We start from the raw sequence: 20,501 nt of genomic DNA, 5'->3' as shown, positions 1-20,501 counted from the left end.
AATACCGGGTGACATTTCAACTTCATTAATTCCCGATTTCAACTTCATGATTTCAACTTCATTAAATCACGATTTCAACTTCGCGAAACAAACTTTTCGATTTCACGTTCTGAACATCACGAGTTCAGATCGTGAATTCACAATTTCAACTTCACGAATTCATTATTTCAACTTCACGAATTCACGATTTCAACTTTCAACTTCAGACAAAACTCGGTTTGATTGAAGCTCTTCATGGAGTTATTGGTAAGTAAAAGTTACCGTCAAGGCCCCCTAGCACCGTTTTAAGTAGTATTCAACATTTATACATGACATTGGTGAAATTTTGAATTTAAAAACACCCTCAGATGTATTTATACGGGGGTGACCACGCAACCTTTAATGTGTCACGTTAGTGCCATTCCTTTCCTTGAGGAGCGACGTATGGTCCCCAAGTAAAAGACCCGTCTGCCCTAAACAAGAAAACAATGAGCTAAGCTACATAAAATGAAATTTTGAAAGGGGATCAGAGGTTATGAAACACACAAACTGGACTTTTGTCTTCTTCCTCAGTACTTATCACTTGGTCCTTGCATTTGTGTCACCAGAGATCATAATATTTCCAATATTAAGATATTTCTTCAGGTTTTTAAAAAATATGTTATATACTGTATTCAAATGATGTCTTCAGGCATAAGATGTTGCTGAGGCTATATAAATAAAACATAAGTGTCTTTTTTAGACTAATTATACTTGCGAGTTCGCATATGTTTTTTTTAATACCGTGAATTGATACAAGTAACTTAAATGTGAGGATGATGGCACTTCTATGACGGCTGGTCGCATTGGAAAATGTAAAATGCGCATCAAATATGATAAACAAGATCAACAACTCAACAAGAAAAGGCGGCGCTTAATGAACGCAACCCCACACGATCCAGCAATAAGGACCAGCGGCCTGGATCCCAAGAGGAACCAACACAAAAACAGGACAGGGCACACGGCAGATCACGGACAGGATAATCACTTTAATACTAAGTAACAGTTTCAATCATTGTATCGGAAATTGTATGTGTTAATGGTGATTTAGTAATACCTGTTAGAATCACGTCGGTAATAAAGATTATTTACTTGCTTCTTTACATTTACAAAAATGTTTGATTCATGTAAATCATCTTAAAGCAACATAAATGACTTTCATCAAAGAATTCGCCGCCAATAAATGACACAAACTGTGACGAAATCTACCGAAAGATAAGATAGGCATGCGCATTGTTAACAGTTATTACAGACATACGACAATAAATATTCTTGTTTTATTTACCGACAGAAATTTTAGTCACTTAAAAGATGCGTAAAAATGCACCGTTTCCATCATTTATATACCATTTGTAAACTTACAGTGTCCATCAAGTTAAATCGACATAAAATATTTCATACACTTTGTTTTTTGTGTTTGTGTATTTTAAACACAGTGGCAAGCATATTTAACGTCAACGGTCTGAGAAATGACCAGTATGCAGATGAGAGCTGCGACCTACTATATTATATATTGTCGACACGTGGTCTCAGCTACAAACTAAGTTAAGTGAAATAAATATATGAGCGTTAAATTATTTTCTAAAAATGCCCTTCTCTAAAAGTTTTTATTTTCACAAGGGAAAAGGTGCATACTCTAATGAAATATTTTTAAAATCAACAATGGGCTTGAGTTCTGAGTTCTTTAAGCACCGTCATTATATTTGCCCTTTTAAATAATCGTTTTATTGTCCATTTCCTTACAGTACTGAATGCCTGCTAAACACTAACGACCTTTATAGCTAGGTTTCACCGTAATTAAATGCGTACATGTAACTACATAAATGTTTTTGTAACATATTCTAAAACCACATTGACTCGTGATTTAATGCACAAGTAAGAAAAAAACAACAACAAAATTTTGCCTTTATTAATAAATGTGCCACCGCAGTTCATAAAGTAAGATATTTTAAAAATGTCAAGACGAAAGGACATTTGTTCTTAGTTAATTAGCAAAGTTTCCTTTTTGGTTTCTCGTTCAAAATATGAAATATTATTTTACACAAAATAGTCTTTGTTTTATAAATTAAGACTACAATGTTAATACGAGCCAATATATGTTGCACTGAAATGAACAAGTTGTTGTAATTTTTAATACAACGTTATTTCTTATGTTTTATTTTGGTAGAAATACCGATTGTAAAAGCGAATATCATAATAGTTTTAAGGAAGTGTCACTGACTGCTTTCAGAAATTTTCCAGTTACCTGCTTTTTGCAATGGATTCACCCTGCTTTGAAATTGGTACAGTCCATTCATAGTTTAAAGCAGCATGCCCCCCCAAATCATGCTAAATTCATGAAAATTCTGAAAATGTATTTAAAGGTAAACTATTGTGAAGTGAACAAGAAAATGATTTACATATTGCAAACGACACTTACAATCCACATGATTTAACAATGTGGTCAAAATATTCAAAAATAGCGCTTATTGCGTTAGTCACGCAGTAGAAATGTAGTGATAGATACTGCAAAACCGTAATCGCTCATGACAAAAAAATTATAACTTAAATCTTGAATCTTTTTACTTTTCCTAAAATCTTAGTTCATTTTTCTCAGGTTTGATTGTCAATATCAATATCAGAAAGAAATGAAACTTGAGTAACCAACGCAAACGAACCGGGTTAGATGTCTTCTTTCAAACTGGTGGTAAAAGGCACTCATTGTCGGTAAATTAGCGGTTTAAAAGTATGGTTGATGTGTAATTACGGTTTGGCGATCGTTAGGAACATAAGTGGAATTACGAGGTTTCATTATAGTTGTATATCTTCATATTTATTTTGTCTTTGGCAGGAGCAGAGGCCATGTGATATGGATTGCAATAATATTTTATTGATCTACATGATCTATTCATCTTTTTTTTGTACCCAAATTCAATATTATGCCCCGATAATTGTAATTTTAACTCAGCCCACCTTTACTTCAGTACTTATTATTATCATATTTATTATTATTATATTTATTTTTATTATTATTATAATTATTTTTATTATTATTATTATTATTATTATTATTGTTATTATTATTATTATTATTATTATTATCATTATTATTATCATTATTATTATTATTATTATTATTATTATTATATTGATGCATCTGTCATGAAATCACGCGAATAATGCTAACAAAAACAATTCGTTATTAAGAGCAGGTTTTAACATGGTACTCTTTGGTAACAAATAATAACATTTATTATAAAAATAAAAAAAAAAAATAAAAAGATTTATTCATATATAGCGGAGTTGTAGCATGGGCGATATTTTACGACCGCCACATATCGCCTCATAAACACTCTCCAACTGTTAATGTTACTTAAACCATACATATACTGTATATATTCATGGTAAGGATTTGACATTATAAAGTGACGTTGATATTTTTCTGTAAGATGTGCATGACCAGGGCATGACAAGTTGCAATGCTAAATTTATTGTTTTTGCTTTTATATATTTTTTCGTCTGAATCTTTTTCTGTTTTACGTCAGTCAGGCATGAGCTATAAAAGTCTGGCCTCAAATATTTATGTGAAAACACAATACAGTGAAGTAAATATTGTAAATGAGGCAATTATTCATCGATGTCTTGCTTCTTAGCATGGCTGTTTATTCTGTTCGATCACCAAAGGAAAGAGCTTAAAGACTTTAAAAAATCATTATTTTCATATAAATTAAAAAACTAGTTTGATATTTAATATAACTGCAAACAGTTTAATGGGTCAAACTTGATTAAGTACAGTCCAGCTTTATGATGCTGAAGTATAACAGATATTATAGTTAAACCGAAATAAGCAAGAACACAGCCAAATTTAAATAAGTTTTAATAGTGTCAAATTTGAATTAGCAGGAATAAAGTCATACTTGATTAAGCATAAATAAAATCAAACTTGAAGTTGCATAAAAATCAAATTTTGTTTAACATAAGTTCTCGTACAATCAAACTTGAAATTCGTGAAAACAGAAAAACTTGATAAAGCATAGAACCGTGTTAAACTTAACTTAGAATGAATAAACACAGTTAAGCTTAAAGTTATATGAAAAAAGTTAAACTTAAATAATCATGAATGCAGACAAACCTGAGTAAGCATACATAAAAAAGGTGAGATTTGCAGATGCATAAATACTTTCTAGTTTGAATAAGCATTAATGCAAAGAAGCTTGACCAATCTTAAATACAGGCAAACTTTATTTTGATTTAGTACGGAACTTGATCTAGCATAAATACAGGCATACTTGTTTTTTTTCATAATACAGGCAAACTTGAATAATGCTACAAAACAGTTCAATTAGCATTAGTATAGTTTAGCTTGCAGTAGTATTATACAATCAAACCTAAATGAGCGTGAATGCAGTCAAACATTATTTAGCATATTGGGATGACTGTACTGTATAAAGTGGCATACCTCACGAAGAACTTTTTTATGTGTGACTGACATTTAGCAAAACAATGAAAAGTCTCGCTTATTTACAATTATATTTTTTTTATTTTTTAATAAAAACCAGTTAATTTTAATCTTAGTATTGTAACTGCTTAAAGAAAGTTGCTAATATTTTTAGATTTCCCGTTGGTCCTGGGTTCGAGTTCTTTAGGGTGCACATTTTCCTCACCATGTGACCTTTATATAATATATAATTATAATTTAGTTTTCTATGGAATATGTATGATATAAAACATTTTTGCTTGTTATATCAAAACTGCTAAGATATGATCGCAATTTTCAACAGTTTGAAAGGAAAATATAAATTTTAAAACACGTCCGAGAACAAGTCGTGCAGACAATTTACAAGCTATAAATTTCAAGAAATGACATAAAACTGTAGCTACAACCACTGTCGTGAGAATTGTTGATATATTATACTTATTCTTTGCTGAAATATACTATCTAGACAAAAGACTTGGCGTTCTTTGTAATTTACGAGAATGCTTTAACATGTTTAATAGCAGCTATAATATGTAAGACACAACTGTATTCAAAGAGTCACGAGGAACAAAAAAAAGGCAAGTCTTGTTCTAGGCGATAATCAAACAAGACCTCGTTGTTTGAATTTTGATGCAGGGGAGATATTCAATTTTAGCCACTGTGAATTTTAATTATGAAATAAACACAGTTAAATTCAAAGGTATTGATATTCATAAATTTGATATTTGTTTTTGATTGTATATCTTTGTCATATTTCTGGACCAAACCAGCAGAACTTATTGAATCTTGCACGACACTTCATGTTTGCTAGCTTTATAAGGATTTTTGACTCTCTAAATGAAGGTCCAAAAATTAAAAAAAGGATCTAAAGTGGTGATAAAAAATGAAAAATGATATAAATTTCTCAGAAAATCTGAATGTTTCATTGACACTTAATCGAAATATGTACTGTATGTAAGTATCAACATAAGACTGTATGTAAGTATCAACATAAGATGATCTGCAAAGGTTCTTAAGTACTGCGCATCTTGATGATTGACCATATTGATTTATTTGGTAATGATTTTGGGAGGTTTGTGATATAAATTGCCATCACATTTTTAATTGTCAAGAACAAAGAATAAAAACTAGTATTTACTAAATTGAAACTATTCAAGGGATTGACTGCAAAGATACATAATGATTATGAGCAATGCATAGAGAAAATGTATCTTACTGCAATTCCACAATTTAATCAACGTGGGATTGCAGTAAGATACATTTTTATTTCTCTCTATGCACTGCTCTTAATCATTTTGTATCTTAGCAGTCAATTCCTTCAACAGTTTTGCTACATAAAATAAAATTGGTTATCAGAAAAAAGGGGACAGTATATGATATTAGAGTTATATTTTTATCCTCTGATTGTTTTGTAAACGATCCATGTTCTATATATAAATTATACGAACCAATGTGACACTTTCTTCACTTTATGCCATATTATACTAAATTTAACTGTTTTAAAGCATATTTCTAAAAGAAATTGTAAGGTATTGTGACTCTTATCACTATTTGTTCATTTGACATTAGATTTTTTTAACCCAAAACTCATTTTTAAACACTCTGCTATAACTAGACCTTAATAATTATGTTTGTTATATTGATAGATAAAATATTCTTCTATAAAAAAGTTCTTATATTTCATATTTTTCATGTAGATGCATTCTCCCTAATACAAAAATAATACTTAATTATAAAAACAATTATACATCTTAATTTAGTTTAGAAAATACAAAAAAAACCGACAGGTATTTTTCAAAAATGTACATTTTAGCATCAAGTTTGATGACATTTCTTATTCATTTTCTGTTTGAAGTCAACATTGTATAATTATTAAAATTTGGATAACCAGTTGGATGCTGCACATATTAAACTTAGTAAACAGAATTTTAGGAAATCAAACCTAAGTAAAATATATTCAGAGGTTTAGAAATGTATGAATAAAATATTCATAAATCATAATTTATATAAATGTACCATGTTTAAGCAAAATCTTGTTTGTTGTATAAAGAAATAATCTCATTGAACATTCAGGCATGATTCAGTTTTATGATTTGTTTCATTTTTTCTGTGTATTGAAGGATGCCTATGTACATACTGACACGACCATATTTTCCTAATCAACCACAAATGCTACTAAGAGCCGTCACATAAGTGATGTATCAATAACCAACCGCCTCTATGCATTACACAGGATTTAATATCAGTACACTTAAACCTATATTTCAAGGTGAACATTTAAGTTAAGTTTGTATAAAGTTCTTCAAGGATTATAGAATTTATAGTACATACACGAACTTGTCTGACATTCGACCTTCAAGGCAACCTTGATATTGAGTCAGGGTACGATGAAGTGAACAATTGAGCCAAGTTAAGAGAGAATCCTTCAAATGTAAAGGAAATGATGGAGACACAAAAACAGACAGGAAAAAGTGATTCCAGTTTAATATATACAAATCAAATACTGAAATCAATGTCATAAACAAGTTGGTCAGAAATTCACAAATGTAAGTCAGAAATTCACAATTGAATAAAGTTTAATGCCACTGAACTATAAAGTTGAAACTTTTTGTTGTCTACAGCTCAGTGCTAGCACTTGAGTTGTATTCCCCTAATTCCTTTAATTGGTTTCGTTGTTGTTTTCATCGGATCCAGTATTATCATTAATCTAATCAGACGAAACTTCAAAAATGAAATATGTAATGATTACTTCAATAGAGACAGCATCATATCTACATAACATAATTTGAGAGGACTGGTATAAAGAAAGAGCCCCTGTCGCGGCGCAATAATTAAAGTGACAAAATCGTTTATGATAATATGTTCTTTAACAATTTCATTCATAACAATATTTTCCATAACAATTTGATTTATGACATTATATTCTGTGACGATCTTATCATAAAAATAAGTTTTGTGGCATTTTGGTCTATGACATAATTGTCTGGGGTATTTGATTCATTGTAACAATTTTGTTTATGATATTATATTCTGTTTGAATTTGATTCAGGACATTATATTCTGTGAAAATTTGATTCAAACCAATATTTTTTGTGACAGATTTATGACATTATAGTCTGTGTAGTATTTTTTTTTATTCATGACCTCATTTTCTGTCCCAATTTGGTTTTAGCATTATCTTCTGTAACAATTTGAATAATGACATTACATTCTGTGACAATATGATTCACAAAGATATATTCTGTGACAATTTGAATTTGGAAAATGGTATTTTATACTGTGACAATTTGGAAAATGGTATTTTATATTGTGACAATTTGGAAAATGACATCATATTATGTGACAATTTTATTCATGACGATATTTTTGTGACAATTTGATTCATAACAATATGTTTTGTGACAGTACGTTTAATGACATTATAGTCTCTGGTCTTTATTAATGACGTTATATTCTGTGTCAATTTGGATAATGACATAAAATTCTGTGAAAATTTTATTAATAACGACATCTTTTGAATTTGATTCATAACGATGTTTTTTGTGATAATTTGATTTTATGACATTATATTCTGTGACAATTTGAATAATAATGATATGTTCTATGACAATTTGTATTATGAAGTTATATTCTGTGACAATTGCGATTATCATATTTATTATATACTGTGACAATTTTGATTATGACAATATATTCTGTAACAAATTTATTCATAGCGATATTTTTTCAATATGATTCATAACGATGTTTTATGTGACAATTTGATTTAATGACATTATATTATATGACAATTTGATTTATAATGATATGTTCTGTGACAGTTTAGATTATGACATTATATGATGTGCAAATTTGATCTATGGCAATTTGTTCAATGTTACCCATTCAGATTCAGGGTTTTAGAAAAATATATGGGGAAGTTTATAACTATTTGTGGAGAAAAAAATTGTTCTCTTGCTGGATGCATGTTTTTATATCTCCATTCCATATTTGGAGTAAAGACGCACAATATTTCAATAGTCTTTTCTTTGGATAGTGAAGGACATTTATTTTGTATATCAACCGATTAAATTTCACAATGTTTACAAGCAATTTATTTGTATTGATACGTATATATTTAACTATTCAATATTATCTTGGATATTTTAACTAAAAGATTAGTTTAGAAATGTCCATATATACATTGTATACGCCATGACAGCAAGATAGCATAAAATGTAAAATTTGTTTGTACAGCAAGATAGTATTTATAAAGTTGAAATTTGTTTGTACATTTATAAAGAGTAACATGCTAATTCAAATATGAAACCAGTGTTAGCTTGTGAATCAATAACTTAATCTTTAAGAACTGATTTTATAAACTTCATATCAGCGGAAATACTAGCCGGAAATTTCATTTGTCAGATGAGAAATATTAAAAATACTACACTTTGTGTATTTAAATTATTGCTGCAATCAGGATAAATCATGGTGAGTTTATGATCTTATTTATCATCAATGTTTTTTAAAAGTAAATGAGATTCAACATGTAAATAACATTACAAATATCTTATAACCATTTACCTACAATAACTTTGACAAAATTTTCCTGTACCCCTTCATCATCTTCCTGTACCCCTCCATCATCTGTCCTGATTTTCGATGTAACAATTTTTTTGGATGGGGTAAAGGTAAGCATCAATTAATTTGAAACCCGTTTCCTTGGAGAAAAAGAATCTGAAATTTTGCTTTCAACAAATAATTTGAATTTAGATCAAGGGTAAACATATTAAATTGGGCAGAAGCAACCAAGGATATAGAATATGAATCAAATTTCTTCTAGCAAAATCACTGCAGGTAATGAATAATTGTATGCTATTTGTGCATTTTAGCTAAAAAATGGATGTTTCCGGTAAAAAGGCATCGAAAAAGTTCTCATCTACAATATCTCAAAGCGGTGCAGAAGATTTCGACATTTATTGTGAAATATGTGATAGAGCTAATATCAGGCTTTCTGCCTTTGGTTATTGTGTAGATTGTGAGGAACACTTATGTCAATCTTGTTTCAACATTCACAGACGACCAAAACCACTACGCCATCACCAACTTTTAGATAAAGATCACATGCCGAAAAAACAAAAACTCCATAGGTCATTAACATCTACTTCTAGTCCACAGACTGGTGATCTTACAGAGCATTGTACAAAACACACCAAAGAAGTGATCAAATTCTACTGTCATGACCATAATGCTCTTATATGTAGTGTTTGTGTGACCCTTGAACATACACCAATATTCTGCCATGTGGACTACATACCTGACATATCAGGACAGGTTTTAAACAGCAGCAAGTTCAAAAACGCTCTGAAATATATTGATAAATTGAGAAACAAATGCTCCCTACTTACAAGTAACCTGAAACAAAGAGTTGCTACATCAACAACTTCTCTTGGAGATGCTATAGCAGAAATAGAAAACTTTAGAAAAGAGATAAACAAGAGATTAGATGACATAGAAAAGGAAGTTAAGGATACTGCTGCAATAATCCAACAAGACAACAACAAAAAGTTGAGAACAACAGAAACAACATGTAATGACATTGAAAAGGCACTTAAAGCATCAGCTGATACTTTAATACATCTCAATGCAAACAGGAAACCTGACCAACTGTTAACCGAACTCAAGAGAGCTAAGCAACTGATTCAAGATAATAACAATATAATATCACTACTACCAACAATCAATGATATTGATGAGTACATCTTTGAACCAAATGAATTTATCAATAAAGTTTTACAAGATGAGAAATCATTAGGAACATTAAAAAGTAAGACGCTAAAGCAGCAAGCTGAACCAAAGAATCAAGGTGCTATAGCAATGAAAATGTCTACTTCAAGAAACATTAATATAAAAACATCATCAGATAAAAATGACTGCTGCATCACTGGTATAACTGCTTGTCCTCAAAATCAGTTATTTGCAGCAGATCTTCTTAATCAATCTATCAAAATGATAGACATCAATAGTGGAGCTATCAAACAATTACCACTCAAATCAGCACCCTCTGATGTCACCTTAGTCACTACAGACATAATTGCTGTTACTTTACCATTTAGTAAAACAATACAGTTCGTTTCCTTCTCCCCAGACTCACTCTCACTAAAGAACAAACTGAAGGTAGATGGGCACTGTTATGGTATCAGTCATCATCAGGGAAAACTTGCAGTTACATTTACAGAACCTGCTAAACTACAGATCATGAGTCTGAAAGGTAATCCTGAATTTACAGTTCAAAAAGATTCCAACGATGACAATATTTTCAGCTATCCTTGGTATGTTACAACGAACAGTGATTCGATCTATGTATCTGACAATGGCAATGATTCAATTCTACGATTTAACTGGCAGGGAGAGATGATAGGACTGGTAGGTATAAAATGTCCAAGTGATATAACACTGTTACATGATGGGTCTCTCTTAGTGAATGATAGATACAGTAAATGTATATACATGTATAAAGAAAGTGATGACTCATTAGACTTTGAAAACATACTGGAGGATGTAGATAGTCATTGTGCATTATGTTGGTGTTCAGAAACAAGTACACTTTGTGTTAGTAGATTTAAGAAACGTAGTAATAACAATTACATCAAATTGTATAAAATGCTGTAAAAAGAATTATGTAACAGACATGTGACATGTCACTAACAATGGTATAAACACATCAGATCATCATTAGCCATTCAGTATTTTATTATAGATATTATTGTAACATAATGATATCACATATAACTTGAGTTTTGTCGATCTATAGATGTACAGATGTATTATTATTTTTGTTTTATTTATATAGTTAAATCGCGATCATTTATAGCAGAATACGATAAAACATAATGCAGAATACATTATGTTTGACAATTAAGTGCAAAAAATAAAGAACATGTAAATTGTACACATATTAACATATCTGTATTCTGCACATTTCCAGACATTTTTATTTTACATGTATTTTCATTATTTTAACATAAATTTGAAGGTGAAATTATTCTTCATTTATCAACTGTTTGAATTTGATGTGATATAAAAGATAATTATTTTTTTATTGATGTGTTGATACACAGCAGTTAATTTCTACAAACATAAAAAAGATACTAAGTTAATATGAAAGGAAAGAAGAACAACATGTCAAAACACCGGAGTATGTCAAAGACACTTTATCCATCGGCCGGTTTCGTTCAAACAATGACCTTCATCAGGATAATATAATTTCAATATAAAGAGTCAGCCCAAAGGTACACAAAAAGTGGAAGCAAAATATCAAATGACTTAGGAAAATTATTACTATTTTTTAGAATAAATCTGGATTTAAATTTGCCAAATAAGAAGATGTAATATTAATATTAATGTGAATTTGTGAAAATCATAGATTAAGTAATAGCAAAAGAAGAAATGGACAATAAATGCATAGCACATTAATGTTAATTACATATTACATATACAGTTTTGTATATTATCATCATGAAAATGTCAACAAAAAGATATTAACATAATAATTGTTATTTTGAATAACGTATTTTAAAGATTAAATTTTATGGAAAACATTACTTTTTTAGTTTTTATCTTTCAACAAGCAAAATCGTTGAATTAATATCCCCGCCCAGTACTGATTATTACTAACACAACAACTGAAAACATAAGGCTTTATTTATATAGTCATCATGGCATGAACAGTAATATTCTTTGTACATGATAAATATTCAACGCAATAACAGAGCCATAACTCTGTGTTAAAAAGTAATATCTGGACATGCTAATGGGATTTGTATCCATGGTTGCCATAAATTTGTGCTGAATTCAAAAAAGCAGTTGCAAAGAAATAGCAATATAGCTCTATATGCATACTACATAACTAATCAAAGTCCATTATGAAGGGTCTGGTCTGAACAAGGTAACAATATGTACATCGCGACTCCTCTCGATATTAATGGTTCCCATAAAGTTTAATTGAATTCCAGCCAGTAGTTGCAGAGAAGTAGCGCAGAAACAATTATTGCTCTATATGCATACTGCATAAATAATCAGGAACCATAACTATGAGTTAAAATGTCTGACCGGAACAAGGCGATGATATGCGCATCTCCTCTTGGTATTGAAGGTTCCCATAAAGTTTGCTCTATATGCATACTGCATAACTAATCAAGGGTCATAACTCTGAGTTAAAGTTTCTGACCGGACAAGCCGGCAATATGTACAACTCCTCTAGGTATTGAAGGTTCCCATAAAGTTTCGTTGAATTCTAGTCAGTAGTTACAGAGAAGAAGCACGGAAACGATAATTGCTCTATATGCATACTGCATAACTAATCAAGGGACAGAACTCTGAGTTTAAGTGTCTGATCGGAACAAGGCGGCGATATGCCTACCTCCTCTTGGTATTGAAGGTTGCCATAAAGTTTCATTGAACCACAGTCAGTAGTTGCAGAGATAAAGCGCGGAAACGATTTTTGCTCTATATGCATAATACATGACTAATCAAGGGCCATAACTCTGAGTTAAAGAGATTCACTGGAACAAGCCGGCAATATGCGCATCTCCTCTTGATATTGATGATTCCTATAAGGTTTCGTTGAATTCCAGCCAGTAGTTGCAAAAAACTAGTGCGAAAACGGAACTCGGACCGACGGACGGACGTTCTAACGGGACAGTAATAATGTGGCTACTCAATTGTTCTCCCTATTGTTCTTTTTAGCCACACAAAAGAAAATAGCCACATAAAAACATTATGGAATGAATGACATCAGAGAGAAAGAACAGTTACCTATTGTCCCTCTAACAACATTATAACTTTCCCGTGAGAGCGGACGGACGGAAGTTCTTACCAGAGCTACATTATGGGGTTTTCTTTTGTTATTTCTTTTGTTCTTTTTAACCCCACAATGCAGAAAATAACCCCACAAGAGAAACGGAATGAATGACATCAAAGACATCTATTGTTATGAGAACATTAGACCAAACCCCATAATGTAGCTCTGGTTTGTACGGACGGAAGAACGGACGGACGGACAACGCCAAAGCAATACCCCTCCCGATTCCATCGGCGGGGAATAATTAAAAACAACAGCTACCGCTGGGCGGGGGCAACGCTCGTCATTTATGACTCAATGTCAAGGTAAGTCTGCTCTTTTGAAGACAATACACCAATAACTAAAAAAGTTAAGTAGAGCTAAATACAACACTACAGGTAAATGTAGTGAGAAATGACAAAATTATCTGTCACTTGTACCAATCCAAAATCTAATTCTAAAAATGCTTTTGTAAGTAACTTTTTGAAACTGTAATATGACTCCAAAGTTTTTTTTATATCATTTGTGAGGCTTATTATGCCTTTAAATGATTTATTTGTCACATATTCAAAGCCTTTAAATAATTTCAATTCTAAAGTCAACTAAAATGATAAAAAAAATATATTTAAAACAAAAGGACCACATGCTGTATAAAAATGGGCGGAACTCTAAAATATAGTTTTCAGACTTATGGTTTTGTCTAACAACTGCTTCATGTGATGAGGAGACGAGTTATTATTCCAAGTTCCATGAAATTGCATAAGAGGAGTTGTCCGGACAAACTTTAAAAGTAAAAATTATTTAAGGGCCATAACTGCGACAAAATCATTGACCATAAAAATCCGATGATATGCACAACTAGGCTAAGTACTGATCATTTCTGTAAAGAGATGTAGTCCGGGAAAGCTTCTCTGTAGCTGACAATATACAAAAACACACCTTTTTATTCAAGGGCCATATCTTGGCCAAAAATATTTAACGATAAAACCCATGTAGTATATGCGCAAGAACTTGAGCTACATATCAATGCTGTTACGTTTCATTGACATTGCATTAGTGATACAAGAGGAGTAGTCCGGGAAAAAAAATTAAAATCATTAAAGGGCCATAACTCTGACAAAATCATTGAACCGGAAAATGTCGACGATATGCACAACTAGTCTTGTTACCGACCATTCCTGTAAAGTTTGAATGAAATTGCACCAGTAGTTTTTGAGGACAAGTTTTGTGACGTAGAGGCGACACAAAAATGACAAAATTATAGGACTTTTAGAAAAAGTTAATAACTATAATAAATAACATCATCACTTATAACTGAATTTGTTGATACAATAGCAAACTGTTAATTATCACAATTTTTCCACGTAGTACCAACTATTAACCTTTAACTTTTGTTTTTCATCCAATTATATTCCTTAATTTCTTTTTCATTTTCAGAATTTAATCAAGTGTTTTGCATGCTTGACAGCTTATGATTGTAATATGTGTCAAGATACACCGATAAACAGTTTCCATACTAGCAGAAGATAGGGTATTCTTATCAGTAGTTTTGCCAGTTGTGCATCCCACGTAAAATTGTTCGACATATGGTAGGTTTAACAGTTCATATAAATTTTTGGTGTCAAAAGATGTGTTGAAGTATATATTATATACTAAGAACCAAAGCTTTCCATTGGTGCAATAAATTATAAAATCGGACATTAAATCACAACAAACTAGCGGTTTAAAAACGTCTTAAGTTTCACTGTTTTAGCATTACACTCGAAGATAAGGGAAAGAACACGTATTCTTTCACTAACATTTGAAGGTTTTACAATCACATGTATCATATTATTTCACTCCTTTTCGATTTCCGGATTTTGGAAAAGTAAATTTGAATTGATATATCCTTAAGTTTACCAGAAAATCGTTTGTAATGTTGTTCAGCACATTGCTTTGTTAAGGCGAACATTTGAGTTAAGGTTTAAATAAAATTATTTAAATTGTTGCATGATAGTTTAAAGATGTCCTTGAGCCATCACAAATATGACACGTCTTGTTCAAGTGAAAATATATGCAGTATGTAGTTTGAAGAAAATCCTTCAAGAGTTAAAGGATTACGAGAGTGGCAAATAATTGTATGATAATGTTTAGATTTTTGATTAATTGTGTTATAAACGATAAACGTTCGACTAGCAAAAGACTTGGGCTTTCTTATCAGTAGTTTCGATTTGCACCAACAATTGTCCGACATATGGTAGTAACGTCATATTAAGTCCTAGTGTCCAAAAGTGTTGAAGATGATACTAGGAGAAGCTAACATCACAAACTTTCATTGGCAATAAATGATAAAATCGGATATTAAATCACAACAAACTAGCAGTTTAAAACGTCATAACATGTACTGTTTAGGGTTACATCAAAGAGAGATATCGATTCTTTCATGACATTTAGAAGTTTGCAATCAATGTATCATATTCTTCACACCTTTTCAATTTACGAATTCTGGAAATTATATTTGAATTGAATATCCAATCTAACATAGTTTCAGAGATCGTTAATGGAGCAAATTAGAAAACCATGAAATAAATTCCAGAATGTGGACAGAGATCGCTGTCTCAAAACCAGGATTTTTGAAAATCATATCAACTGATCAATGTGATAAGCATTCCACCAACTTATCTTGAATATTATGTCATATATAAATATTTGTCTAAGAATAATACTTGACAAAATATGTTAAGATATCTCTATTTTGATTAATAGTCAGGTCAAACTTATCTAACTTACGGTCATTTACAAAACAAATTAAGATCATTATATTTACAAAAGATACCCTTTGAATTTAAGGAGAATATGAACATTTATTTTGTATGGAATTGTGTCATCTAAACAAAATAATATCTAGCAAGTTAGTTCTGTTCCTATGAAAACGTATTAATATTCAATATAAAATAAAATACAAAAAGAAAGTTAACCCCCATCCTTGTTAACAAAATTATTTCATGTAAAAAGATATTTTTCAGGTTGAATAAGTTTTGGTTTAACTTAATACCTTATTTCACGGTCTATGCACACAAGAAATGAAATAAAGTTTACACACTTGTTAATAGAAGAAGATTGACTTGACAGATTAAAAATGATTTTTGTGTATTTACGAATATATATGCTAACAAGCTGGATAACCACTGGTGAGATATTTTATTTAAAACGCAAGTCATTTATCTTTAACAATTGAATAAAATTCATCCTGTAGAAAACTACATACAATGTAAATATTTATGAATATTAAAAGTTTGTAATGCAATAACCATGAAAATATAAAATGTATTCTTGCTGTACCCCACCTACATCTAGTTCTTAATGGCTCAGGTTTTTGAGTTTTGATTTCTTTTATGAATGGGGTGGGACTGGAGGTGAACACTACATCAGTAATAACAAAACGGCAGCTCCCTACATGTTTAAAATACTGAAATCTTGCAACTTATTTGTAGAATCTTAATCAAATAACTTGAAGCCAACATTTAATAAGCATGCAAAGTTTACACTAATTTAATGCTAGTCATAAATGCTTGTATGTTTTTTGTGTATTCCAGATTAATAATGGAAGTTCCTGGTAAAAGGCCTCTCATAAACTCTTATCTACACTATCTCAATGTGGTGATGAAGATTTTGACATTTATTGTGAAATATGTGACAGAGCTGATATCAGGCTTCCTGCCCTTGGTTACTGTGTGGATTGTGAGGAACACTTATGCCAATCTTGCTTCAATATTCATAAACGACCAAAACCACTACGCCATCACCAACTTTTAGATAAAGATCACATGCCACAAAAACAAAAAGTTCATGGATCATCGAAATCTACTTCCAGTCCACAGACTGGTGATTGTATAAAGCCTTGTAGTAAACACAACGAAGAAGTGATCAAATTCTACTGTCATGACCACAATGTACTTATATGTAGTGTTTGTGTGACCCTTGAACATACACCAACATCATGTCATGTAAACTACATACCTGATATATCAGGACAGATTTTAGACAGGACCGAATTTAAGGAAACTCTGAAAGATATTGAAAAATTGACAAACAAATGCTCCCAGATAACATGTGACCTAAAACAAAGAGTTTCTAAACAATTTCAACAATTTCTCTCAAATATGCTGAGGCAGAAATTGACAGGTTTAGAAAGGAGATAAACAAGAGATTAGATGAACTAGAAAAGAAAGTTAAAGATACTGCTACAACAATCCAACAAAACAACAACAAAACGTTGAACACAGCAGAAACAACATGTGATGACATCAACAAATCACTTCAGGCTTCAGCTGATACTCTAAAGCATCTCAATTCAAACAAGAAAACTGACCAACTGTTTACTGAACTGAAGATAGCTCAGGAACTGATTCAAGATATTAACAATTTATTATCACAACTACCAACAATCAATGACATTGATGATTACATATTTGAACCAAATCAAGACATCAAAAAATTCTTTCAGGATGAGAAAACATTAGGAACATTGAGTAGTAAAAAGCTAAAGCATCCAGCTGAACCAAAGAATCGCGGTGCAGAAGCAATGAAAATGTCTACCCCTAGACACATTTATGCTAAAACATCCTCAGATAAAAATGATTGCTGGATTACTGGTATAGCTGTTTCTCCTCAAAATCAAATATTTGCAACAGATTGCAATAATTACTCGTTAAAAATGATAGACATTATAAATGGAGATATCAAACAGTTACAACTTAGATCAGGACCTACTGGTGTCACCTTTGTCACAAGCGATGTACTTGCTGTGACAATGGCATTTAGTAAAACAATACAGTTCATTTCCTTCTCCCAAGACTCATTCTCACTGAAGAACAGTCTGAAGGCAGATGGAGAGTGTTATGGTATCACTCATCATCAGGGAAAACTTGCAATCACATTTATAAATCCTGGTAAACTCCAAATTATGGACTTGAAAGGTAATGTTGAAATAACAGTTGATAAAGATTCCAATGGTGACAATGTATTCAATACCCCTATGTTTGCCACAACAAACAGTCATTCAATCTATGTATCTGACCCTGGCAATGATGTAGTTCTACGATTTAACTGGCAGGGAGAGATGATAGGATTAGTACTTATTACAGAACCAATGGGTATAACACTCTTATATGATGGGAGTGTTTTAGTGAATGATGGGCATAGTCACTGTATACATAAAGTAGGTGGTGACTGTAAACACAGTCAAACTGTACTTGAGGATGTATATCGTCCTTTTTCTGTATGCTGGTTTGCAGAAACCAGTACACTTTGTGTTAGTAGATTTAAGCAGGACAGTGGTGGCAATTATATCAGATTATATAAAATGAAGTTTTAAAGACATTACAAGATATGACATGACCCTTACAGTGGGATGTGTACAACAGATCGTCACCATTCATTATTCAATATTTAATTATAGTAATTATTGTTACATTATGATATAACATATAACTTTTGATTTTGATCTATTGATGTACAGATGTATTATCTTTTTACAAAATAAAAAAAGATGTTTATTAATATTATATAAAATTTATAACACAATACAAATAAAGTGTTCAAAATACAGAACACTGAAAATGTAGACATAGCATATCAGTTCTGCATACTTTGAGACAAAACGATTTTTTTTTCTATCATTTAACAAAAAATCTAAAGGTGAAGATATCCTTCATTAATTTTTAGAATTTTATGTGATATAAAAGATTTTTTTCTTGACGTAGATCTACTGATACATAACAGTAACAGTTTAACAACAACAACAACAACAACAACAACAACGATAAAAAAAATCAAACTAAAATTAATATTATGAATTTATTAATATTGTGAATTTGTATACAGGAAAAATGTAACAAATTTGAAATAGGAGACAGATAATCAAAATGGGATTGCAGTAAGAGTATTATTTTATCAATTTGCACTGCCCATAATCACCAAGCATCATCTTACATCTTATAAAAGTCAATCCCTTGCTACGTAGAATAACATTGGTGTTAAGAACACATGGAACAGTATAATATAAGAGTTGTGTTTTTATTTATACTTCATACTTTTTTGTAAATATAGCTATATTCTATATATTTCAATTATACTACTAACCCATGTGACACAATGTAAACTTTATGCCATAATTATAATGCTAAATTTGACTAGTTTAAAATATATTTCTCAAAGAAATTGTTTCGAACGTATTGTGACTCTTATCACTTGTTCATTTGATATTAGATTCAACATTATGGACAGTTTTGTAAAAAGAAAGACAAAAAATAAACAATAAAAAAAAACTTAGCACGTTGCTATTTCCAATATCTATAACCAAACCTAAATATGTTTATAATATTTTTTCCCTCAATTCTTTTTGTTACAAGCTTTAAAGGCATATCATAATCTTTTATCTTTATTTGATAGAGTTAAATTTGATATAAAAACAAAATTAAAACATTTTGATAGTATGGTAGTACCAATATTACTGTATGGTTCAGAGATCTTGGGCGCTTTTGATTGCAAAGAAGTTGACAAATTACATATTAAGTTTTGTAAAAGCATTTTAGGTGTTAAAAAACAAACTCCGAACAACGCAGTACTCGGAGAACTTGGTAGATTCCCTTTAACAGATTTATGTCAAGAAGGAGCATTAAAATATTGGATAAAAATAAAGAAACAGACTATACCAGAATTGTTTAGTGTATATAGTGATCAAGTACATAACTTTAGAGGATCTTCTTGGGCTAAAAGTATTCACAATATAATTAAAAACTTAGGGTTTTCAAATTGTATAGAGAATTTTGAAAATAATTGTAACTATATTGTATTATTCAAACAACGTTTGAGAGATCAATTTGTCCAGAAATGGCACGAATCGATTGAATTAATGCCAAAACTCGATTACTATAGAATGTATAAAAATGATTTTTGTTTTGAAGATTATCTTTATATTGTTGATAATTGTAAATTAAGGAGATAACTTTCAATTTTTAGGCTAAGCTCTCATACATTAGAAATCGAAACTGGAAGATATATAAGGGTTGAAAGAAATGAGAGATTATGTAAATTTTGTTCTCAGCAAGCTGTTGAATCGGAGTATCATTTTCTTTTATGCTGTCCATTATATAGAGATTAAAGAATCAAATACAAATTGCCACACACTTTTCCAAATCTAAATAAATTTTCTAGATTAATGAC

General features: G+C 30.8%; 2 protein-coding genes across 2 annotated transcripts; both read left to right on the top strand.

Moving 5' to 3' along the window:
• Window positions 1-8,860: 8,860 nt before the first annotated feature.
• On the top strand, window positions 8,861-11,967 carry LOC132734277 (E3 ubiquitin-protein ligase TRIM71-like). The gene is made up of 2 exons (XM_060720983.1): window positions 8,861-8,944; window positions 9,346-11,967. The coding sequence occupies exon 2, from the start codon at window positions 9,353-9,355 to the stop codon at window positions 11,123-11,125; it is 1,773 nt and encodes a 590-aa protein (XP_060576966.1). The 5' UTR covers window positions 8,861-8,944; window positions 9,346-9,352; the 3' UTR covers window positions 11,126-11,967.
• A 4,389-nt stretch (window positions 11,968-16,356) lies between these two features.
• LOC132734274 (uncharacterized) lies at window positions 16,357-18,989 on the top strand. Its single transcript, XM_060720980.1, has 2 exons — window positions 16,357-16,465; window positions 16,871-18,989. Exon 2 carries the CDS (start codon window positions 17,860-17,862, stop codon window positions 18,649-18,651), a length of 792 nt encoding a protein of 263 aa, XP_060576963.1. The 5' UTR covers window positions 16,357-16,465; window positions 16,871-17,859; the 3' UTR covers window positions 18,652-18,989.
• Window positions 18,990-20,501: the final 1,512 nt, after the last annotated feature.

Source organism: Ruditapes philippinarum, unplaced genomic scaffold (genome assembly GCF_026571515.1).
Source record: "Ruditapes philippinarum isolate M1 unplaced genomic scaffold, ASM2657151v2 ctg6226_1_1_1_1, whole genome shotgun sequence".
NCBI lineage: Eukaryota > Metazoa > Mollusca > Bivalvia > Venerida > Veneridae > Ruditapes > Ruditapes philippinarum.
Note: the sequence above shows the minus strand (reverse complement) of the source record. Positions and strands in the feature narration are given on the sequence as shown.